This window comes from Buteo buteo, chromosome 31 (assembly GCF_964188355.1).
Source record: "Buteo buteo chromosome 31, bButBut1.hap1.1, whole genome shotgun sequence".
Taxonomy (NCBI): domain Eukaryota; kingdom Metazoa; phylum Chordata; class Aves; order Accipitriformes; family Accipitridae; genus Buteo; species Buteo buteo.
The window spans coordinates 1,785,031-1,810,007 of NC_134201.1; the positions used below are offsets into that span (position 1 = coordinate 1,785,031).

Consider the following 24,977-nt stretch of genomic DNA (forward strand, 5'->3'; position numbering starts at 1 on the left):
AGAGCAGCTCCCCCTCTCTCTGCACTAAGCCACAGGCAATCCTCTTGACTTGCCTGGCTCACGCTGTTCTCCCGGAGTGCAGTAGAAATGCTGAAGGTTCCCGAGATGTAAGAAAACTCCCCAGGGGCGATGTGGGCATCTGTAAAAAACCCTAGAACTCTTAAACTACTTTAACCCACCTGATTCCTTAGCACTGGGAGTGCAGATGCTGAGAAGCCCTTCTGCATTGGGAGCGGTTTCAGCTGACAAAGTCAAACACCAGACTGGCCCCTGCCCGCACTGATCCCATGAACCCACTGCTGCAGAGCAGGGCTGACTTTTCAAGAGCCCGTGGGCAGAGGCCCTGCTCTTCATTGCACACTCGGCCAGCACCAAGCAGGGCTCCAGCCACAGACCTGAAGGAAGGTCTCCGAGAAAAGGACAAGGGTCTGTGTGTGTGAGAGTGGGAGGGTCTATGGGAAATGGCTTTGATATTGCTCAGAGAATAATGCCCTGACTCTTCAGTGTCTTTTTTCTACTTTGACAGCAACACATTCCCACAGGAAGAAAATGTCCAATGGAAGCTCCATCACCCAGTTCCTCCTCCTGGCGTTTGCAGACAGACGGGAGCTGCAGCTCTTGCACTTCTGGCTATTCCTGGGCATCTACCTGGCTGCCCTCCTGGGAAATGGCCTCATCATCACTGCCATAGCCTGTGACCACCACCTCCACACACCCATGTACTTCTTCCTCCTCAACCTCTCCCTCCTCGACTTGGGGTCCATCTCCACCACTGTCCCTAAAGCCATGGCCAATTCCCTCTGGAACAACAGGGCCATCTCCTACCCACAATGTGCTGCCCAGGTCTTTCTGTTAGTCTTTTTGATCTCAGCAGAGTATTTCCTTCTCACTGTCATGGCCTATGACCGCTACGTTGCCATCTGCAAACCCCTGCACTACGGGACCCTCCTGGGCAGCAGAGCTTGTGTCCACATGGCAGAAGCTGCCTGGGGCTGTGGGTTCCTCTATGCTGTGCTGCACACTGCCAGTACATTTTCACTACCCCTCTGCCAAGGCAATGCTGTGGACCAGTTCTTCTGTGAAATCCCCCAGATCCTCAAGCTCTCCTGCTCAGATACCTACCTCAGGGAAGTTGGGGTAATTGTGGTTAGTGCCTGTTTAGTCTTTGGGTGTTTTGTTTCCATTTTGCTGTCCTATGGGCAGATCTTCAGGGCTGTGCTGAGGGTCCATTTCGAGCAGGGACGGCACAAAGCCTTTTCCACGTGCCTCCCTCACCTGGCCGTGGTCTCCTTGTTTATAAGCACTGCCAGTTTTGCATACCTGAAGCCCCCCTCCATCTCCTCCCCATCCCTGGATCTGGTGGTGGCAGTTCTGTACTCGGTGGTGCCTCCAGCCGTAAACCCCCTCATCTACAGCATGAGAAACCATGAGATCAAGGATGCCCTGAGAAAACTAATGACAGGATGCTTTTCAGAATCAAGAAACTGCCTGTTGTCTTCGGCATAGTACTCACATCTCATTGCAGGCTCTCCCTGTCTTCATGTGTGTTTTTTTAAGTCAATTTTATTTTTTTAGTCTTTTTTTCCTTTGTTTTATTTATCTGAATGCTTTCTGTAAAGAAATGTTCTTATTCCTCCAGTTTCTAATTCACAGTCTATCCAGATTTTGTGTGCCCTGGAGGCTGTGCAAATGCGCTGTTCCTTCTGTGTGTTTAAGCAAAATAAAGGGCCCTGCAGTGACTTGTTTTTCCAAGTTTCTTCCTCCAAGACCTTCTCTGCAGCTGCAGGGAGCAGTGCCTGTGTGCAGAGGGGAAGAAGAAAAGAGTCCTGGCACAGCAGCAGTGCCAGGGAGCACCAGCACTTGGTCTTTCCTGAGCTGCTCTCTTCCCACTTCCATGCTTTCCTTCTGAACCCTTGGGTTGGAGGAAGGCCTGAGTGCTCTTCAAGCTTGGTGAGAGTCCTGCTGTGTGTCAGGCCTGTGACCGCAGGCAAGGACAGGCAATGGGCACTTGTGTGACAGAGCTGGCCTGCACAGCAACATTTCCATCATACAAGGGGATCTCCTCAGGCCTTGTGCTGCAGATGCCCCCACACCTGCCCCGCAGCCCTGGGGCTCATCCCTCTCCACCCCCGAGGAGCTGCTGTGCCCTTCAGAGGGTCTGGGGCTGTGGGGTGAGTGCCCAGAGCTCTGCCACACCCTGTGGTGGGCACTGCTGTGGGGCCATGCCAGACTGGGCTGTGCTGGGGAGAGGGCAGGGGAGGTGAAGAGAGGTCAGGGTAGGTGGTGTTGCCGAAATCCGGAATAAAACTCCTTAACAGCAATGAGAATTTAAGAAGCAGGCACTTCTTTATTGCAGCGCTGGGCACACAGTGGATCGCTCCACCGCGTGTGTGCACCTGTCTAGTTCAATCATGCAGGTTAAATACACACCTGTTATACTTATTCACTAGATTTCTGGGAAATGTCATACATAATCATCAACTGTCCAATAAATCATTAGCATATGTCCTTCTACAAAGGTGTGGTGAAGTCTCTGGTGGTCTTCAGAAGCCCTCTGGTGGTCTACCATAGTGTTCCTCACTTTGTCCGATAGTTGACCTCTCTTATGTGATTCTGCACAGTACAATTTTACCATCATGTATTAGATTTACATAAAAGTACATTCAATGTTAATTCTTAAATTTAACGTTTCTAGTGATTGGCCCTCAGTCACATCACCTTATCAATATTCTTATACTATAACATTCATTGGTTAATCTTACCTAATTCCACTAACTGGTCTCTTGATCAAAGTGGGGTTTCTAAACCACAGAACTAAGGTCCATAACGATCTCTCAGTTCATTAAGACAAAACACTACAATCTAATAAATCTGTCAGAATTTCTATGGTTAACCGATCTTAGACAATACTTATTCTTTTTATGATTGCATACCACACATTTTGTATGTTCCTAAGTTTCTATAGCTATTGTGAGCTTCAAACCCCTGTATTCTACAATCTTTACCCTTTTAACCAAACCCGACTTATGTGAAATTTCAACTTTTATCAAATATTGATAACAGTGGGAAGAGTTTAGGGGGAGCTGGCCTGGGGTGGGAAAGTGCCCAGGAGAGAAAAATATCAGTGTATATCTTGCAGTGTGTCACCACGCAGGGCGAGGACTGACACCAGGGTTTTGTGATGTAGAGGCAGGGCTTGTGGAAAGTATGGAAGACATTCAGGTGCAGAGGAATTTATTGCAGAGGTTTATTTTTTATTGAACCATGCCTGCCTTTGGTTTTGTTTTTTGGCAATTGAGAAACACCCTTCTGTAACTGTGTGCAGCTTGTTCCCCAAGTGAAGCAGGTGGCCACTGGTGTCAATGGGCTGAAACATGCAACTCCTGACTGTAGTGGAGAAAGCTCAGAATTGAATAAAGGTGCTGTAAGTCCCAGGTGGCTGATGAGAGAAGTGGTGAGGTTGGAGGCAGGGACAAAGACTGCCCATAGAGTGTTTGACATACAGGGTCTTGGCTTCTCTGCATATTCAGAGTCCAATTAGGAGATGCTGAGAATCAGTATCAGTTGGAGTTTGCTGGTATCCCTTAATGTCTAAGCAGAAAAATAAGAAGCAGAATAAGAAACGGAAAAAGACGAAATTGTTTCTTACTGATATTTGGTATTGAAAACTTTTCACTTGGACTGCACTCCAGAAACCCCTCAAAGTAATCATGTAAGAACTAAGGAAGATAAGTTATGCGCAGAGGCTTGGCTTGTTAGGGCATTTGGCATGTAAATGAGCCCTCTGGTGCCAAGTTCCTGAACTGCAGATACTGAAAGAAGATTTCACTGGCCTCTAGAGAAGGGCAAGTCAGCAGCACATCTCCAAGTTTCTGAAGGTGGTATTCAGTCCCACTGAGGGCCATAGTTGAAGCGATCATGGAGGGAATGAGATGACAAGGTGACCGTCGCTGGGGCCTGGTGAAGCAGGGACGCAGAGGCACTGGTTACAGGTTGAAAATCAACCATGCAGGCAGCTGTGAGGGGCCTGGATGTGTTTCATCAAGCAGGATGTTCAAGCGCTGACCCCCATACCCTAGGAATGGGGACCCTTTCCCTCATGGCATGCTCAGGACTCTTCCAGGGAGCAGTGAGATGTGGGGCAGTTAGAAGATGTCGAGTGCAGGACACCAATAGGACTCCTCCCCGGTTCTATGGAGTGTGGATGAGGAGGCAACAAAGCACTGGGGTTGTAAGGAACTGGTGTCGTCTCAGCGGCTGCGGTGGAAAAGGCAGCAGCCATAGGCAAAAGGACAAGGATTTTAGTTCTGCTAGGGAATCCCTAACCCCACAAAGGGGCCATCCCCACCACAGCCTGTTTTACCCTGTTCTGTGCCTGTGTCTCTTTCTCTGCAGATTTTAACCACCACTCCTGCTTCCTTACCTCACTCTGACACCATGGTGTCCCAAGCTATATGGATGACTTTCTGTCCTCACCGACTATTTCTTCAAACACAAAGCTGTGGTTTTCTGAGGTTTTGCCAAAGGCTGTGCATTCTTGATTAGCTGTGCAGCTTCTTCCAAAGACCTGCTAATGCTTTTCAATCAGCCAAGAGTCCCAGCCCCCCCCCCCCCCCCCCCCCCCCCCGGCTCACTTGAATCCTCTGTTTATATCCACATCCCAACACTGAACTGCACGTCTTTTCTTCTGCTGCCTCAAATCACAAACTCAACCTATTTCACTTCAGCATGATACCCCCCAATATTTCAAGTCTTCTTCCTTCCTTTAATGCACTTACTGCTACACCTGCATGTCTCTCTCCCTGCATGCCCATGTGTCTCACAAACCCTTCTGCTTCCCCTGCACTCATGGGACCTTAGTCTGGGGTGTTTGTACATCCTCCAGACTGATAGATGTTTTCCTGAGGTCCATCCAAGTGTGGGGAGTGAAGGAAGGAAAGAGATCGAGGTCAGCTCATGGGGCATTACTAGGCACATTCACTCCCAGCAGTGGGCATTCCCCTTCTGCCAGGCTGAGCCATGCACACCAGATGGAAAAGTCTCTATCATCATCCCTGTTTGCACATGAAGGGCCTTTCTTCCTGCCATCTTCCCAGGACAATCCTCCTCTTCTTCCTCCTTGACACACAGACATCAACCCTTTCCATTTCTGGGCTCAGACATGATTGTAAGGATTTGCTAAAACCACCTGCCATCCCCTTGTTTCTCCCCGACAACCCTCTATTGACCCATGGATCCCTTCCCTCAGAGGGAGTAAAGAAGATCCCTACCTTTCACTCTAAGGGTATCCTGCCTAATTATAAGACCAAAAAAGTTGGCATGTAGATGTAACATTGTCTCTGAGAGCAGAATTTTATTTCTTGAAAGAAGTGTCTCTCCCCTGCTGAGGGAGGGAACATCAGTGATACCTTCAGCCTGTTTGCAAGCAGTTTCCCCCGTGTCATGACCCAGACTGGACAGACCAGGGTGTTGAAATTCCCTCAGGCTAAATTAAGGTGAAAGGGCACCAAACAATCAGTTAAAGATTTTATTCATCACAGAAGCAAACTGAACTGGTGAGGCGTGGTAGTAGGTGACAGGGTTTCTCACAACAGGAATTGGCATAAAACTTGTAAACCAGGGTAACCATATACATCAATTCAGGGAATAAGGAGATCCCTCCCCTTGAGCCACAAGGTTCAGAGCATCCACTCTTAGTCTCAGACTTGGTCAATGGTTTATGTCTTGAAACAGATGAGATGTAGGGATTGTGGAAAAGGAAAAGGAAAGAGAGAAGAAGACAGAGAGAGAAAAAGGAAGAGAGAAAGATTTCAGCGGTCCAGGGTCCAGCCTTGGTTCAGCCAGCTGAGGGTCCAGTTCCAGTGGGCTTGTGCACCTGGGGCTTCAGTTTGTGTCCTTCTATCATCCTTGCCCCTCCTTCAGGCGGGCACTCAAACTGGTCAGGCTAATGAGCAGTTTGTGAGCCTTTGGGCTTGGGGGTGCTTTGGGGAGTAACTTCTTCCCTGCAGACTTGGCCATTGTTTGATCTTTGTATCAGAACAGCTTATCAGAACAGGGAGCTGAGCACCCTGGGCAGGCCCTCTCTCTCCTGTTGCTGATCTCTGAGCTGATGGGCTTTTCACCTTGGTTCCTTGCTGTGCAGGCTTTGTCTTTAAGCAGCACTTGCCCCACCACAGTGTTTGAGACATTAACTCTTTCAGTTTCTCACACAGTACAAAACTAGTAACTCTTTTTATTGTAGTGCCCTGCAAGTCCTCATGCCTTTATCTTCTGGTGATGGATCACCACAACCAGGGTGAGCCATCTGCATGCAAACATTAAGACTGGACCAAATGGAACTTCAGTTCAGGGGAACCTTGAGAAACTCTGGGATTCAGCCAACAGAAACCTCTTCAGTTTTACAAGGAGAAATGACTGGTCCTGCATCTGGGGAAACATAACCCCATAAACCAGAGCCATCTGGAAACTGACTGGATGAGCAATGACCCTCCAGAGGATGGCCTGGGCACTAGAAGAGACACCATGCGAGCTAGTGGTGAGCGCTCACCGTGAACAAGGGCAGCTGAACAGGGGAGTGTAGTAGTGTTGCCGAAAACCGGAATAAAACTCCTTAACAGCAATGAGAAGTTAAGAAGCAGGCACTTCTTTATTGCAGCGCTGGGCACACAGGGGATCACTCCACCTAGTGTGTGCACCTGTCTGATTCAATCATGCAGGTTAAATACACACCTGTTATACATATTCACTAGATTTCTGGGAAATGCCATACATAATCATGAATTGTCCGATAAATCATTAGCATATGTAAATGTCCTTTTACGCAGGCGTGGTGAAGTCTCTGGTGGTCTTCAGAAGCCCTCTGGTGGTCTTCCATAGTCTTCCTCACCTTGTCCGATAGTTGACCTCTCTTATGTGATTCTGCGCAGTACGATCTTGCCATCATGCATTAGATTTACATAAAGTACATTCAATGTTAATTCTTACACTTAATGTTTCTAGTGATTGGCCCTCAATCACATCACCTCATCAATATTCGTATCTTATAACATTCATTGGTTAATCTTACTTAATTCCACTAACTGGAATCTTGATCAAAGTGGGGTTTCTAAGCAACAGAACTAAGGTCCATAACGATCTCTCTTAGTTTCTTAGGACAAAACACTACAAACTAACAAATCGGTCGAAGTTTCTATGGTTAACTAATTTTAGACAATACTTATTTTCTTATGACTGTATACAGCACATTTTGTATGTTCCTAAGTTTCGATGACTACATTGCGAGCTTCAAACCCCTATATTCTACAGTCTTTACCTTTTGATCAAACCCAGCTTATATATAAAATTTTAACTTATGAGAATATTTGTAACATTTCCCCCCTTTGAAAGTTTTGAAAATTATTTCAATACTTTCACTATAATTTTTATTAATTATAAATTCTGGGATTGTTTGTCTATCTTACTGTCTTGTAACAGCTTGGATGATTATAGTTTTATGATTGATTTTCTTCTTAAAAAAAAAATTAGACAAATCACACAAATTGTACCTTTTCTTTTGTTTGTTTAAATTAATCTCCTGGTCAGAAGGGATGGGCTGTTTTATCTAATTCTAAGGATCCAGCTGTGGAGACATACTGACACAGTTCTTAAAAAGAATTTCTTAAAGAAATCCTAACACTCTTTTTAAAAAAAAAAATATTTCCAAAGGTACTCAAAATACTTAAAACATAAGACTCTTATGGGTAATGTGAGTGAGGTTTCTTAACAAATTTTGCTCAACTGTTGTTTAAGGGTATATTTTTTTCTCTTTTTTTTTTTTTTTTTTTTTTTTTTCTTTGCTTGTGGTCTATATGGGGTGTGATAGTCTCAATCTATAGGTAATACTTTGCTCAACTTGTTTCATAATCTTTGTTATAAAATGAGGGCCATTGTCGGATGACATTCTTACAGGCACTCTAAATTTTGGTATCGTCTCTTTGAGTAAGACTTTAACTATTTTTCTCGTTTTGTTGGTGCAACAAGGGAAAGCCTCAGGCCACTTAATAAAATATCAACTAAAACTAGGATATATCTTTCTTTTTAAGACAATTTTATAAAATCAATTTGCTAATATTCTCTTAAAAATAATTCCTTATTTAATAATTCCAAAGATAATCTTATTACTCATTTGGGGATAATTTTATATATAAATTTTATATCCGCTTATAATTGTTTAAACAATCTTTGTCATATTTCACTTTCTGTTCATTAATATACTTTGTTATGTTCAGCTAGGGCAATTTTTCTTATTATCGTGGGTGGGACTATTATTTGACTTATCAGTGTTATAGCCTATCCTATTTTATTTTGTTAGTCTGTAATTTAATAATTAATTCTTCATCTTTTTTCATTATTATTTGGAACTTCTTTAGACAATTTTACACTTTTCTCTGAAACTAGTGCTAGGATGTCTTTTTCTGTAGCCTCTTTAGCAGCTTTATTAGCCAATCGGTTACCTCTTTCAGGAACAGTCTTACTTAACTGATGTGTTTTACAGTATATTATAGTGACTGTTATTGGTTTTCGGATGGCTTTTAACAATTTCAGTATTTGTTCTGCATGTTGAATGGTGGCTCCTTGTGTAGATAACAGTCCTCTTCCTCTCCATATTGTTTCATGTGTATGTATTATTCCAAAAGCACTTTGCATTTGTTCAAATGTTGACTCGTTTTTCTTGACTTAGTTCCAGTGTTTAAGTAAGAGCCATCAATTCAGTCTTTTGGGCAGATATTTGAAGGCAAAGCTTATGATTCAATTACCTCCTCAGTAGTAGTTATTGCATATCTTGATAAACGCTTTCTTTCATGGATGAAACTGTTTCCATCAGTATACAGTTCCCAATCTGTTTCTTCCAGTGGTGCATCTCAGAGATCCGGTCGGCTGGAGTAAACTCCTTCGATTGTCTGCAAGCAGTCATGTTCTAGTTCTCTTTTAACTTGATTAGTTGAAAACATAGCAGGGTTAACGATGGTAGTAGTTTTAAGTAAACATCACGTTGTTCTAGTAACACCACTTGGTATTTCAGCATTCTATTGGGGATAACTAATGCCCCCTTTCTGTTTTAACACAATAGTTATCATATGGGGAACATACGCAGTAATCCTTTGTTTTCAGGTGAACTTATAAGCTTTCTGGATCAGTAGCACAGTTGCAGCAACGGCTCTCAGACAACCAGGCTATTCCAGACTCACACTGTCTAATTGTTTCAAGAAGTAGGTCACAGCTCGCCGACTTGGTCCCAGATATTGGACTAGGACACTCAGAGTTATACTTCTTCTTTCATGAGTAAAGAGTTCAAATGTCTTTGTGAGATCTGGCAGGCCTAGGGCTGGCGCCTCTATTAAAGCCTGTTTTTTAGTTGTTTAAAAGCAACTTTCCCGGCATCAGTCCAATCTATAAATCCATTGTTTGAGGTTTTGAGCTGCTCATATAAAGGTCGGACCAGCAAGCCATAATTTGCAATTCACAGGTGACACCACCCAACCATTCCCAGAAATGTTCACAATTCTTTTAGAGTCTTAGGTTCAGGGAGATGACAAATTGTCTCTTTTCTCTCAGTTTCTAATTGTCTCTGGTTTTTTTTTTTTTTTTTTCAGGATTTAAAAACCCAAATAAGTTACTTTTCTCTGGGTTATTTGGGCGTTTTCTTTTGACACTCGATATCTACTGATATTCAAAAAGTTCAAAAAGTTAATAGTTAACTTTGTGCATTGTTTTTCCGTCTCAGCTGTAATTAATAAATCATCTACATATTGCAACAGGATTCTTTGATTATTTTCTTTCTTCTAAATTTCTAATTCTTGTGCCAATTGATTTCCAAAAATGATAGAGCTGTTCTTAAAGTCTTGAGGCAAGACTGTCCATGTATATTGCATTTTTCCCAGTCTCAGGATTTTTTTCATTCAAAAGCAAAAGCTCTTGACTATTGGAATTCAAGGGAATACAGAAAAAGACATCTTTTAAGTTTAACACTGTGAACCATTCTTGTTTCTCTGTTAGGGTTGTTAACAAAGTATTAGGATTTGCTACTACCGGATGCATATCTTGTACTATTTGATTTATTGTTCTAAGGTCTTGAACCAGCCTGTAATCTTTTCCATTAGCCTTTTTAACAGGCAAAATTGGGGTATTATATTTGGATTCACATTCTATTAACAATTTGTACTTTAGAAATTTTTGTATTATTGGTACTAACTCTTTCCGACTTTCCAGTTTTAGGGAGTATTGTTTAATTCTTACCGGACTCGATCCTGGCTTTAAATCAATTCTCACAGGCTCTGTTCTTTTGGATTTACCAGGAACTTCCTCAGCCCAGACGACTAGAATTACAGCATTATTTACTGTGACTGGTATGATCCTCTGCTTTCGGTGACCGTCCTGCAACAACAAAGCCACTGCTTCGATATGTTTAGTTCCTGGAATTAAAATTTTAATCTCTCCATTTTAACATTTAATTTCTGCCTCTAAATTCTCAAATAAATCTCTCCTTAGCAGGAGTTTAAGAGAAATTGTCACATACAAAAACTGTTGAGTGACCCATTGCTTTTTTTAATTTCATTGTTAAAGATTTAAAAAGGGTCTAGTTTCTCATTCACTTGTTGCACCAACACCACCAATTTCTTCAGAACTTAATTCTCCCTCTAAGGTATTTAAAGCTGAAAAGGTGACTCTAGTGTCAATTCAAATTCAATTTTCTGTTCTATCAGTTTAGTTGTAACCAGAGGTTTTACTGGGAGACTCCCCTCTGGTCCTCTTCAGATACTTTCACTTGAAAAAAAAATCTACATATGGCACTTTATTTCATTTACTCTCTTCTACAAAATAACATTAACTGTAATATAGTATTATAGCTTAAAGTTCCATTTGTTGGTCACTTTTCCTGATCTTCCAAAACATACAAGGGCCACCAATGATTATAATATTCAATCATTTGATTTTTATATAAGTCATTATGTAATTCACTCCAATGTGCCAACAAACATCCCAACAGAGATGTTTTTGGTATCTTTCCATCAGTGGATAAATTTCCCATACTCTTACTCTTAAATAATTTGGCTAATGTCATTATGTTTATATATCAGATACCAAATATCTATTAAATATACATATCAAATATCAAGTATCAAATGTCAATAATTAAATATCAAATGTCAAATACCAAACCAAGTATCAAGTACAAAGTTTCAAATACCAAATGCATGTATCAAATACCAGATATCAAACAAATGTAAATAACAATTGTTGCCAGGTAATGGAGTCCACCTACTTGTCCAGGGCACGGATAAAGCCGACTTCCCTAGGCAAGAGCCATAACCAATATCCCCTGGCAAAATTACTAATCAGCAAAATATACTCACACTTAAAACTTCCAACCTCAGTTGGAGGTACTAAAATTGTCGCCAGGTAATGGAGTCCACCTACTTGTCTAGGGCACGGACAGAACCGAATTCCCTAGGCAAGAGTCATAACCAATATCCCCTGGCAAGATTATTAATCAGCAAAATATACTCAGACTTAAAACTTCCAACCGCAGTCGGAAGCACCACAATTGTTGCCAGGTAATGGAGTCCACCTGCTTGTCTAGGGCACGGACAGAACCGAATTCCCTAGGCAAGAGTCATAACCAATATCCCCTGGCAAGATTATTAATCAGCAAAATATACTCAGACTTAAAACTTCCAACCGCAGTCGGAGGTACTACCTTTGAGAACTCTATAGCATATAGGTTCCCTTGTTCCCCAAAATTGTCCAACCCTGCAATAGCTTTCGCTTATGACTTACGGGCAGACGCCTAGGCTACTACACAAACGGGTACCCTCTCAGCCCCAACCCTGCGAAGCTTTCGCCGCGCCTTATGGGCAGGCTATCCAAACAAGTTTCAAAGAAGAAGTGCCTTACCCTTTTTCCAGGGAACGTTGCGAGGAGCTTTATGAGTCGAGAGTGATGGTTCTCCCCGAGAATCCCTCGGTGCCGGCCGGAGCTCGATCAACACTCGATCTCGTCCAGTCTCACTCGCAAGGTCCCATCTGGGTCGCCAAAACTGTTGCCGAAAACCGGAATAAAACTCCTTAACAGCAATGAGAAGTTAAGAAGCAGGCACTTCTTTATTGCAGCGCTGGGCACACAGGGGATCACTCCACCTAGTGTGTGCACCTGTCTGATTCAATCATGCAGGTTAAATACACACCTGTTATACATATTCACTAGATTTCTGGGAAATGCCATACATAATCATGAATTGTCCGATAAATCATTAGCATATGTAAATGTCCTTTTACGCAGGCGTGGTGAAGTCTCTGGTGGTCTTCAGAAGCCCTCTGGTGGTCTTCCATAGTCTTCCTCACCTTGTCCGATAGTTGACCTCTCTTATGTGATTCTGCGCAGTACGATCTTGCCATCATGCATTAGATTTACATAAAGTACATTCAATGTTAATTCTTACACTTAATGTTTCTAGTGATTGGCCCTCAATCACATCACCTCATCAATATTCGTATCTTATAACATTCATTGGTTAATCTTACTTAATTCCACTAACTGGAATCTTGATCAAAGTGGGGTTTCTAAGCAACAGAACTAAGGTCCATAACGATCTCTCTTAGTTTCTTAGGACAAAACACTACAAACTAACAAATCGGTCGAAGTTTCTATGGTTAACTAATTTTAGACAATACTTATTTTCTTATGACTGTATACAGCACATTTTGTATGTTCCTAAGTTTCGATGACTACATTGCGAGCTTCAAACCCCTATATTCTACAGTCTTTACCTTTTGATCAAACCCAGCTTATATATAAAATTTTAACTTATGAGAATATTTGTAACAGTAGGATGAGCGTGGCCACCCAGACATGTGGAGTTTTCGTCCCTCTCCAGGGAGCACTGGTGTGACCACACCTGGACTAGTGTGTCCTTTTGTGGGAATTCCTGCTGTAGGCAGGTGGGGAGGAACAGGAGAGTGCCCAGAGGAGGTCTGCACATGCCCTGCACTTTAGGCCCTGAACCCCACTTTTGAAGACCACTTCCATCTCCACACAACCCCAGGAACATGCTGACACTGGAGAATCACCATGCTTTCCAGACAGCTCCAGATTCCCCTCCTAGAGGATGGGTGTCTTCAGTGTCACCTGTGGGAAAGCCCTGGGTACATCCCTCAATTACACTCATCACCTTACGTGTCACCAGACACTGAATGCTGACTCCTAAATCCAGTCCTATGTCTCTAAAAGGCTTCAAACGCTGAGCTTTTTACTCCAGAAAACATGGAGGAAGAGGAACTTCGGAGGTGCAGTTCCTCAGGCCTCTTTGGGGAATGAGCCCCGACTGACAGCAGTGCACTGCAGGGATCCCATTTTCTTACCGAGATGCTATGAAAGAGGCCAGCTCTGAGCCACTGTTAGACACACTTTTATAAGGGAACCAGGTGAGACAAAGTAGGTTCATGCCTCCAATGAAGTGACACAAATCCAAACATTTGTGTAGTAACATAATAACCATGAATGACAGTAGCAGCAGCCATAATGATAATAATAATAATGATATTAAAAACAAAACAACAGAACAAAACAAACAAAAAGAACAAACCAAAAAATCCAACCCTAAACAAACAAATGAAAACAAAAAGAACCCAAACCAATCTGGAATCAGATACTTTGTGAATCATTTGTGAAGAGAGGTAGTAGCTTTCCACTATTGAAAAATGGGCATGAAATCAGTTTCTTAATGGCATCTTCGAGCTTCTTGTTCCTCATGCTGTAGATGAGGGGGTTCACTGCTGGAGGCACTACTGAGTACAGAAATGACACCACCAGGTCAATGGTTGGGGAGGAGATGGAGGGGGGCTTTGGGTAGGCAAATGTGCCAGTGCTGATAAAGAGGGAGACCACAGCCAGGTGAGGGAGGCATGTGGAAAAGGCTTTGTGCTGTCCTTGCTCAGAGGGGATCTTCAGCACAGCCCTGAAGATCTGCATGTAGGACAGCACAATGAAAACAAAACATCCAAAAGCAAAAATGGCACTAACCGTGAGAAGCCCAACTTCCCTGGGACAGAAGTAAGAACAAGAGAGCTTGAGGATCTGGGGGATTTCCCAGAAGAACTGGTCCAGAGCACTGCCTTGGCAGAGGGGTAGTGAAAATGTATTGGCTGTGTACAGCACAGCATAAAGGAAACTACTACCAAAGTGGCTGCTGCCATTTTGGCACAAGCTCTGCTGCCCAGGAGGGTCCCGTAGTGCAGGGGCTTGCAGATGGCAATGTAGCAGTCATAGGCCATGACGGTGAGAAGATAAAACTCTGCTGTAGCACAGAAAACAAACAAAAAAACCCACCTGGTCATCACACCCTTGGTAGGAGATGGCCCTGGTGTCCCACAGGGAATTGGCCATCGCTTTGGGGAGAGTGGTAGAGATGGAGCCCAGGTCGGGGAGGGAGAGGTTAAGGAGAAAGAAGTACATGGGCGTGTGGAGGTGGTGGTTGCAGACCACAGTGGTGATGATGAGGCTATTGCCCAGGAGGGCAGCCAGGTAGATGCACAGGAAGATCCAGAAGTGCAAGAGCTGCTGTAGTGGTTTAACCCCAGCCAGCAACTAAGCACCACGCAGCCGCTCACTCACTCCCTGCCCCCCCCCCCACTGCGATGGGGAGAAAGTTGGGAAAAGAAGTAAAACCCATGAGTTGAGATAAGAACGGTTTAATAGAACAGAAAAGAAGAAACTAATAATGATAACGCTAACAAAATGACAACAGTTAATAGTAAAAGGATTGGAATGTACAAATGATGCACAGTGCAATTGCTCACCACCCACCGACCGACACCCAGATGGTCCTCAAACGGCAATTCCCCCTGCCCCCAGTCCCCCCAGTTCCTATACTAGATGTGACGTCACACGATATGGAATACCCCATTGGCCACTGTGGGTCAGGTGCCCTGGCTGTGTCCTGTGCCAACTTCTTGTGCCCCTCCAGCTTTCTCACTGGCTGGGCTTGAGAAGCTGAAAAATCCTTGACTTTAGACTAAACACTGCTGAGCAACAACTGAAAACATCAGTGTGTTATCAACATTCTTCACATACTGAACTCAAAACATAGCACTGTACCAGCTACTAGGAAGGCAATTAACTCTATCCCAGATGAAATCAGGACAGTATCCACCGCTTATTCTATACCATTGACATTATGCTCAGTTCCCATACCTTCAGTTACATCCCGGTCTATCATCATCATCTTTTTCATCTTTTTGAGATATATAGACAATGAGATACATATATATATATATGTATACACACACACACAGATATAATTCCTTTAGTTTATGGGTTGTGTTCATAAAATGTTCATTGAGTTCATTTAGTTACCGACTCTGGGCTCCAGCTGTCATACCAGTCTTTCTGGCCAGGAGGGATGGTGCAAAGTCCTCTCAGTCAGTAGAGCAAGATTGGGCTTCAGTGCGGTGTGACGAGCAGGTGACATTGGACGTAGCACGAGGATGGTGTGCACCATTGGATTGTTGCATTCTGGTTCCATCACTACTGCACTTCGCTCAGTTTTATCATGGTTCATTCTTGTTTGATCTAAGTGATTCTTACTATAGTACTATGGATATAGCATATAACAATTACAGTACTGATAACGTACAGTAGCAGGGTTACATAGCAACTAATACCATACAGTTTAATTCTGGCTACTCTCACCTAAAAATCAAATCCCCTTGAGGCACACATCAGACTTCCCCATCTTTTCCCATCAACCACCAAGTGCACCCAGGCCCTTGAGCAAAACCAATCCCATGAATGGGTTTCCCACCTTTGCCTGAGGCAGAAGAAACCCAGACTGTCTTTCCTAACGTATTTTTATGTGCACTACAGGGACTTTATCCCCTTCTACAGTATGTAAAAATTCTGACTAGGCAGGGCCACTCTGATTGGCAGATACTCTGGTGTTGACCAACTAGGTGGCTTTTGCTAAATGTGTATCCCAATGTTTGAAAGTTCCACACCCCCATTGCTCTCAATGTAGTCTTTAACAGTCCATTGTATCGCTCAATTTTCCCTGAGGCTGGTGCATGATAGGGGATATGATACACCCACACAATGCCATGCTCTTCGGCCCAGGTGTCTATGAGGTTTTCAGAAATGAGTCCCATTGTCTGACTCAATTCTTTCTGGGGTGTCGTGTCGCCACTACACCTGCTTTTCAAGGCAACACTAGGAGAGTGTTCCGGGTGTGTTTCCAGTCACCCGGTGGTTGCTTCCACCATTGTCAGCACATAGCGCTTGCCTTGGCGAGTTTGTGGGAGTGTGATATAGTCAATCTGCCAGGCTTCCCCATATTTCTATTTCAGCCATCGCTCTCCATACCACAGGGGCTTTAACCGCTTGGCTTGCTTAATTGCAGCACATGTTTCACATTCATGGATAACTTGTGCAATAGTGTCCATGGTCAAGTCCACCCCTCGGTCACGAGCCCATCTATATGTTGCACCTCTTCCCTGATGGCCTGAGGTATCATGGGCCCACCGAGCCACAAATAGCTCACCCTTATGTTGCCAGTCCAGGTCCACCTGAGCCACTTCAATCTTGGCAGCCTGATCCACCTGTTCGTTGTTTCGATGTTCTTCAGTGGCCCGACCCTTGGGTACATGAGCATCTACATGACTTACTTTCACAACCAGATTCTCTAGCCGGGATGCAATATCTTGCCACAGTGCGGCACCCCAAATGGGTTTACCTCTGCGCTGCCAGTTGCTCTGCTTCCATTGCTGTAACCACCCCTACAGGGCATTTGCCACCATCCATGAGTCAGGATAGAGATAAAGCACTGGCCACTCTTCTCTTTCAGCAATATCTAATGCTAGCTGGATGGCTTTCACCTCTGCAAACTGACTCAATTCACCTTCTCCTTCAGCAGTTTCTGCAACTTGTCATGTAGGACTCCATACAGAAGCTTTCCACCTTCGATGCTTTCCCACAATGCGACAGGATCTGTCAGTGAACAGGGCATATTGCCTCTCATTTTCTGGCAGTTTATTATACAGTGGGGCCTCTTTAGAGAGGCACTTTAGAGAGGCAGCCCAGCATGTTGAGTTCCTGGAGAGGGTGTGAGAGATTTCTCCACCATGGTGCTTTGTAGGCATTTCCTTGCTTACATGTAAGTGCTGGAGTTGACCCCACTTGAGCCCCATTTTACTGATTTTGTGATCCCTTCCAATCACATCACCCCATGCCCTTTGCTCAGTGATCCTATCTATCACTCCCTTAGAGGACTGCTGGTTACTCCCTCCCTCCCCCATCCTTCTTAGTTTACAGCCCTGCTTATGAGGTCAGCCAGCCTGTTGGCAAAAACAGCTTTGCCCTGCTTAGAGAGGTGGATCCCATCTCTCCCAAGCAGATGCTGGTCTGTAAAGAGGGTGCCATGGGCACAGAACCCAAAACCATGTCCTCTACACCCGTTCTGCAGTTAATTATTAACTTGTCCTGTTAGTGCCTTTCTCCCAACACCCTTTCCCCTCACCAACAAGGTTGAGGAGAACACCATCTGGGCCCCCATGCCCTTCACTATCACCCCCCAGAGCCCTGTAGTCATATCTGATACTGTCACTTCTTTCCCCTGGCAGTGTGATTTGTGCCCACTTGGAATAAGAGCAGGAGGTAGTAGTCAGAGGGCCAGATGAGCTTTGGACGTCCCACCACAACAACCTGGATCCTGGTCCCCAGCAAGGAGCAAACCTTTCTAGGTGGTTGGTTGGGATGACGGATGGGTGCCTCTCTGCCCCATATTAAGTAGTCATCCATTACGATCCAAAAACCCCCATGGCACTATGTCTAGTTGAGGCTTGACTATCTCCATTGTGAAGATCCCACAGCCTTTCTGGGTGCACGTTCCCAGTGCCAGACAGACCTTATAGTGCAGATTCTTTGCTTTTAAGCCTAGCCAGAATTTCCCATGGCCCAACTTTTTCCCACGGCTTCTCAACTTTCCACTGTGCCCACCTGGGAAGAGTCTGACTCATTCTCCTCTGCACCATCCCATAAGCTAGCTGTAGACAATGACAGTATCATTTCCCCTAGGCCAGCCTTGAATTTCTGACATCCTTCTCTTTGGCCCAGTGATATCGACCGGTCTTCAGCAGACTCCCCATTTCCAGCAGTTGGAGGTTGTTGCACTTGTGGGCCTAAACCCATGTCTATAACAGCTGTGCTGATCCCCACCAGGTCCCACTCAAGCTTCAGGAGATAACTAGGGATGTGAAGTCAAGGGTCACCCACCCCATTCCAGGGGTCTTCATTCCAATGAGACAGACCCCGTCCTCACACCAGTGTATTGTCTGTACCGTTTCTGCAGTCACTCCATGGGGAATGGAGGTGAGCTGCTTTGATGCACATGTGCATCCACAGAGGCAGCTCCTCACACGCTCTTCTCTACAACATGGAATGCGGCAGAGGGGGCCTAGTTCTACCTTTAATTACTTATGAGATGCCCCCATCACACTGGGAAGGTGTTCTCTGCAGGGGTAGAAATCCTTTCCGTTGCTCTCACTGAAAATAGAGACCCATGGAGGTGTAGTTTCCTGCAGTCAGAAGTTGATCTGCCCATACGGCTTGTCCTGTGCTGCCATGTGCTCTCAGCTAAACAGCAGTCACACTTGTGAGTTACTCACCAGAAAAGAAACTGTACTGTGCTAAAAAAAGGAGAAGTGCAGTTTAAAAGTGCAGATCTCCCAACTCCTCTGCCTTTCTTAGCCTTGACATGGAGAAAGTAAGAAACAAGGTGTGATGCATAAGTAGCCTGACTTGGAGGACCAAACCAAGGACTCTCTGATACCATGATGCTATCACAGATATCACAAAGGGAGAGCTGTGCCTTACTGGAGGGCAACCTACAGCCTGGTAGGACTCCCACGAGAAAACAATAACACAGTGTTGGTTCGAAAAAGACGTAGGACCCATAGCCATATGATGTAGGCTATAGACGTAGGCCCCATGGTCTACATTGCCTGGAGCCCAACAGGTTAGAAGGGGACTTGGGCACCTCCATGCAGACACTTCCATGCCAAGATCAACAGGGTCAAGTGTCTGCAATGCAACTGAACGCCCCGTCCCAAAGAGCCTGGGAGCTGGAACAGGAGCAGCAGGCACAGATGGGGAAAACAAGGAGCAACAGTGTCATCCTCCTGCCGAGGGACAGACAGATGGGCAGCCAGGAGACCCTCCACCTTACCCAGCTGTGCACACCACCTTCCACAGCAGCATCACAGGGCAGTCTCTTTCAGCCCCTTTCTCCGGCAGAGGGGAAGGCGCACAATGGGGGAGAGATGCAGGCGATATGCTCCTCTACTTGAGGTCCTGCTGCAGAGGAGACAGCTCTGGGCTGTGCTTGACCCCTCAGGTAACGCTTACCAGGCCTCATCCTGACCCCAACCTGTGCATCAACTTCCTGGCTTGACCCTGGACCTGCTCCATCATCAGAACCTCGCCAGATGACCTGGACTCTGAACTGCCTCCAGCTGCCAACCCCCTGGCCTGCCCTGCTCCCTTGGTGGCAGCTCAGGCTGGTGAGGCCCCCTCCCTGCTCACCTGGGGATACCCCTCACTTCCCAGCTAGCTCTGCCTTCCAGAGCAGTTGTCCCTCGCTGCCCCCTAACAGAGCTGAGGTCCCAATCATGTCACCATTACCTGCATCTCCACTGCCCTCCCCTATGCTCTGGTTGACTTGATGGCTTCACGATGCCCATTGTCCTGACAGGCTCTCACTTTGCTACAGCTGACAAGGCCTCACAAGGAGCAACCCACCAGCATGCTGGACTTTTCCTCTGCCCTCTCTCCACGCTGTTGTCTCTACATGACAAGATTAGTGATGAACTTGCTAAAAAAAAAAAGAAAAAAAAAACAACCAAAAAACCCCTCAAAGAAAGTGGAAAATAAAACCCAAGAAAAAAAAGTGATGCAAAAGAAGACAATTGCTCACCAATGCCCAGCCAATCCCCAAGCAACAGCAGCTGCTTCCAACCTCTACCTCCCCAGTTTTATTTCTGAGCATGACATCACATCGTATGGAATATCCCTTTGGTCAGTTGGGGCCAGCTGTCCCAGCTGTGTTCCCTCCCAACTTATTGTGCACCCACAGCCTACTCGCTGGCAGGGCAGCGTGAGGAGCAGAAAAAGCCTTAATGCTGTGCAAAGGCTGCTCAGCAATAACTACATCATCAGTGTGTTATTAACCCTGTTTTCAGCACAAATCCAAAACACAGCCCCATACAAGTTACTGTGAAGAAATGTAACTCTGTCCCAGCCAAAACCAGTACACTCAGGTTGGAAAGGACCTCAGGAGGTCTCCAGCTCAGCAGGGGCAACTCTGGGGTAAGAGCTGGTTGCTCAGCACTTGATCCAAGTTACGACTTGAAAACCTCCAAGAATGGAAATGGGATTATTTCTGTGGGCAGCCACTTCCTGTGCTTGGCTGTCGTCATGAGGAAAAAGCTTTCCCTTGTCTCTGGTGTGAACTTTTCTTGTGTCACTCTCTTGTCCTCCCTCCATGCACCACCGTGAACTGACTGGAGGACATGGGGAAAGGAAAAACTCCTTGCCTCCAGCCCCCTACACCTGAAAGGAGCTCCAGCAAAGCTCGGTCAGTACAGCAGACAATAACTGTGCCTAATGACTGAGCTGGTGGCCATTCCTGAAGTTTCCTTAAACTGGAAGCTTCCTGGAAGCTCCATATTTTTGCACAATGTAGTTTTCTTCTCAGTTTCAGGTCTGACTGTCTCCTCTTATGCAATAGGCTTAAATTCTTCAAAATTTGTACAAGGAGGAGAGGAAATTCCAACAGTGCACAAGGATCAAGGAGAGAACTTGACCCATAGAAATCTGTGGGGCTTCATCCACAGCTGCTGAGAGAGGACAGGGCATCCTCCTGAACAGGTAACACTCTGCCTGGAGCCAGGAGCAAGTGAAGTACTGCAAAGGTCTGTCCTGTCCGGGGAGCTCTTCTGCTTGATAGCTTTATTAATGACCTGGAGGTCTTGGTAGATGGCAAACTGCACGTAAACCAGCAGTGTGCCTTGTCAGCCAAGAAAACCAACAGCATTCTGGGCTGTATGAGACTGTTGGGTTGGGGGCAGGCTGGAGCATTTGCCATCTAAGGCAAGACTGAGGGAGCAAAGCTTGTTCAGCCTGGGGCAGAGAAGGCACCAGGTAACAAGAAGTGTTTTCACCATGAAGTCAGTTGCCAAGAGAGGCTGTGTCCTCCCTATTCTTGGAGGTATTCAAGTCTTCTTCCCCGCTGCCTGTCACCTCCTCCCTTTGACCAAAATAGTCTTGCTCCTGCAAGAGTAAAGCAAGAGAGCCATGGAACCAACACAGACACTGCATTCTCTGAGACCTCGCTCTCCTACAGCCCCACACTTCTTTTTCAACCCTTGGCCTTCATAGTTTCCTGTGTCTGGCTTTTGCTAAAATCACATTTGAACTGACATTTGACAATGTCCTTTCATGATCGTTTGAATTATAGCTTGGTCTTCAGGACCTGCACTGAAGGTCTCTGTGGTGGTGAGATGACACTTTTTAAAGACATAGCACTGGGGAGCCAGCTGTGATAGTGTTGTAAGCATGTACAGAATGCTTCTAGGTCACACACAGCAGGTTTCACCATTAGCAGAGCTGGGATGAATCCAAACATTTCTGTAGGATCGCAAGTGTGACAGAGACAGCAACAAGAAAAACCAAGCAGACTGCAGACCTGCCCTTAGATACCATGGGTGCCATGACTGCATAGGGCTGGGCAAGGTATTCCAGATGAAAAATAGCTCTGAAATCAATTCTCTCACTGCGTCTTTGAATTCCCCCTCCAAAGAGTGGAGGGGAGCTAACTCCAAGAGCATGATTTCACCGAGAGCAGGTGTCTAAAAGAGATGGAGATTTCCCCCTCTGTTAACCCCCATTTCTGTCCCTAGGCAGTGACAGCAAGAGGTCCATTTCCCCTTCTGTAGGGCAGTGACTCCGCTGAGCCAGCGCAGATATCCAGCCTCTGGTTAGAAACCCTCGGAGGGGATGGGTATTCAGCTCCCCCATGCACCCCACAGACCAACCCTCTTGCTGCAGTGCAGATGTGCACAAAAGAAGCTCCTGTATGCGAGTACCTGGTCTGAGCTCCTTCTCTAACCAGTGGGGATGGAGGGTGGCAGTTAGTTACTCACACTTTTGTGTGGCCTGCTGCATTTGCAGTGCCGGGGTGTCCGAGACACGTCCAAGCGCCTGCAAGCCCTGACAGCAATTCTGAGTGACCCACAGCCTTCCTCTGCATCAACACTAGGGATGAGTGGGCCTCCACTGAATGGGGGTGACACTGATCACTCTCCAGACTCCTTCACCCATGCTGTGGGGTCCCTGCTGCCTCCTCTGGGATTGCAGAGTCCTTGTTTCCCTGTGGATACACCAATTTGGCCCTTTACCTTCGGTGACTCCACCTTGGGTGCTCTCTCACTTTGTGGGGCTCCATTCACTGCCCATCTCAAGCACACTCTATCCCTGGAGAGCCTGGGGGATCTCCAGGCAGCTCCAGTTTCCCCTTGAGAATGACGTTGTCTGCCCTGTCTGACATGTGACAGCCTTGGGTATGTCACTCAGTGACCAGCCATGGCCTCCACTGTCACTAGACACTGACGGGTGAGCCCTAAATCCAATCCTTGATCTCTACATGGTCACAAGGTGACTGAGAGGCTTTTGCTCCTGCAGTCGTGCAGAACCCTGAGCAACTCCTGACTCTGGCATTTGAAGACAAGCCCAGTGTTCATGCGCAGCACAGAAGAGATCTCATTTTATTACACAGATGTTGTAATGTGTTCAGCTCTCAACAAGCATTAGACACCTTTATAGAGGCTCCAGGTAAGACAGAGGGGGTTCATACCTCTTTAGATGTAAAAGGAAACCAAACATTACTGTAGGAACATTATAAATTAAGAAAGAAAATGATAATAATAATAATGATAAGAAGAAGAAGAAGAAGAAGAAGAAGGAGAAGAAAGAGAACAACTACCACAACAACAAAATCAGGACTGGTGTGGTATACCCTGGCAGTCATTTGTGGAGAGTTGGGAAGTTTCTCGGTGCAAAATAGTAGCCCATGTAATCAGTTTCCTAATGCCATCCCTGAGGTCCTGATTCCTCATGCTGTAGATGAGGGGGTTCACAACTGGAGGCACCACCGAGTACAGAACTGCCAGCACGAGGTCCAGGTATGGGGACGAGATGGAGGGGGGCTTCAGGTAGACAAATATGGCAGTGCTTATAAACAGGGAGACCACAGCCAGGTGAGGGAGGCACGTGGAAATGGCTTTGTGCCGTCCCTGCTCGGAGGGAATCCTCAGCACAGCCCTGAAGATCTGCCCATAGGACAGTACAATGAAAACAAAACACCCAAATGCTAAACAGACACCAACTGCAATTACCCCAACTTCCCTGAGGTAGGCATCTGAGCAGGAGAGCTTGAGGATCTGGGGGATTTCACAGAAGAACTGGTCCACAGCATTGCCTTGGCAGAGGGGTAGTGAAAATGTACTGGCAGTGTGCAGCACAGCATGGAGAAACCCACAGACCCAGGCAGCTGCTGCCATGTGGACACAAGCTCTGCTGCCCAGGAGGGTCCCGTAGTGCAGGGGTTTGCAGATGGCAACGTAGCGGTCATAGGCCATGACAGTGAGGAGATACAATTCTGCTGAGATCAAAAAGACTAACAGAAAGACCTGAGCAGCACATCCTGGGTAGGAGATGGCCCTGTTGTTCCAGAGGGAGTTGGCCATGGCTTTAGGGACAATGGTGGAGATGGCACCCAGGTCGAGGAAGGAGAGGTTGAGGAGGAAGAAGTACATGGGTGTGTGGAGGTGGTGGTCGCAGGCTACAGTGGTGATGACGAGGCCATTTCCCAGGAGGGCAGCCAGGTAGATGCCCAGGAAGAGCCAGAAGTGCAAGAGCTGCAGCTCCCGTCTGTCTGAAAATGCCAGGAGGAGGAACTCAGTCATGGAACTGCTGTTGGGCATATGCGTCCTCTGGACACGGGGCACTGTCCAAGGAGGAAAAGGCAGTGACAAGTTACCACAAACATCTCTGAGTAAAACCAAAGATATGTCTCATACACCCTCCCCCTGACACATATGCACCCTTTTCGCTTCCTCAGGAGAAACTTTCATTCTGCCTCTGCTCTTCAGCTTCATTTTCTGTGGCTCTGTGTGCTGGAGCAGGGCCTCTGCCCGTTGTCTCTTGAGGAGTCGACCCAGCCCCGCTGCAGTGGGTAGATGGGAATATGGCAGGGGGGCTGGGTATGATATTCAGAATATGTCAGATAAAATCACTCCTAACACAGGAGGGCTTGGCAGCATCTGCACTCCCAGTGTTAAAGAATGTGGGTGGCAGAAAGAAGTTTGGGGGGGGGTAAGTACTTCCCCCATCCTTCCATGTGAGTGTTCTCTGAAATCAGAAATCATGAGATGAGACATGAGAGTCAGAGAGATTCACTGTGGCTTAGTGAGGAGTGAATGGAACTGGTTGGGCTTGTTCCCAGCTGCCCTGTGCTTGCAGTTTTCTCAGATGGAGGGCGATCACACTCCTGTGGTACCAGTAAAAGCCACCAGACACTACTGAAAGGAGAGGGACCCACTGCAGACCACTAAATGTCTCACCCTTTCTCAAGGTCTCAGCACCCTCTTTCTACAAAAGGACACACACGGCTCATTTCATCAACCCAACAGCATTTCCTCAGTTATAGATAGCATCTCTGCACGTGTCTTTGTGGGCTTTCAGATAACAGAAAGATGCTATGTGAATGATTTCCATGCTTAAGGACAGCTCACAGCTTGGAAAGCCACTCCAAAGAGTTAAAGCCAATGTCCTAATGATTACATCTAATCCAGGGAAAACCAGCTCATTCCCCAGCCCCACAGAATGCATTGCCT

At 45.9% G+C, this 24,977-nt stretch overlaps 2 protein-coding genes and 1 pseudogene across 2 annotated transcripts; 1 reads left to right on the plus strand and 2 right to left on the minus strand.

Moving 5' to 3' along the window:
- The first annotated feature begins 549 nt into the window (after nucleotides 1-549).
- LOC142025990 (olfactory receptor 14A16-like) lies at nucleotides 550-6,950 on the plus strand. The gene is made up of 3 exons (XM_075018736.1): nucleotides 550-1,501; nucleotides 5,106-5,167; nucleotides 6,927-6,950. Exons 1-3 carry the CDS (start codon nucleotides 550-552, stop codon nucleotides 6,948-6,950), a joined length of 1,038 nt encoding a protein of 345 aa, XP_074874837.1.
- Nucleotides 6,951-13,680: 6,730 nt separating this feature from the next.
- Nucleotides 13,681-14,309, minus strand: LOC142025991 (olfactory receptor 14C36-like; annotated as a pseudogene).
- Nucleotides 14,310-23,078: 8,769 nt separating this feature from the next.
- On the minus strand, nucleotides 23,079-24,065 carry LOC142025992 (olfactory receptor 14A16-like). Its single transcript, XM_075018737.1, has one exon. The coding sequence runs from the start codon at nucleotides 24,063-24,065 to the stop codon at nucleotides 23,079-23,081; it is 987 nt and encodes a 328-aa protein (XP_074874838.1).
- Between the last annotated feature and the right edge of the window lie 912 nt (nucleotides 24,066-24,977).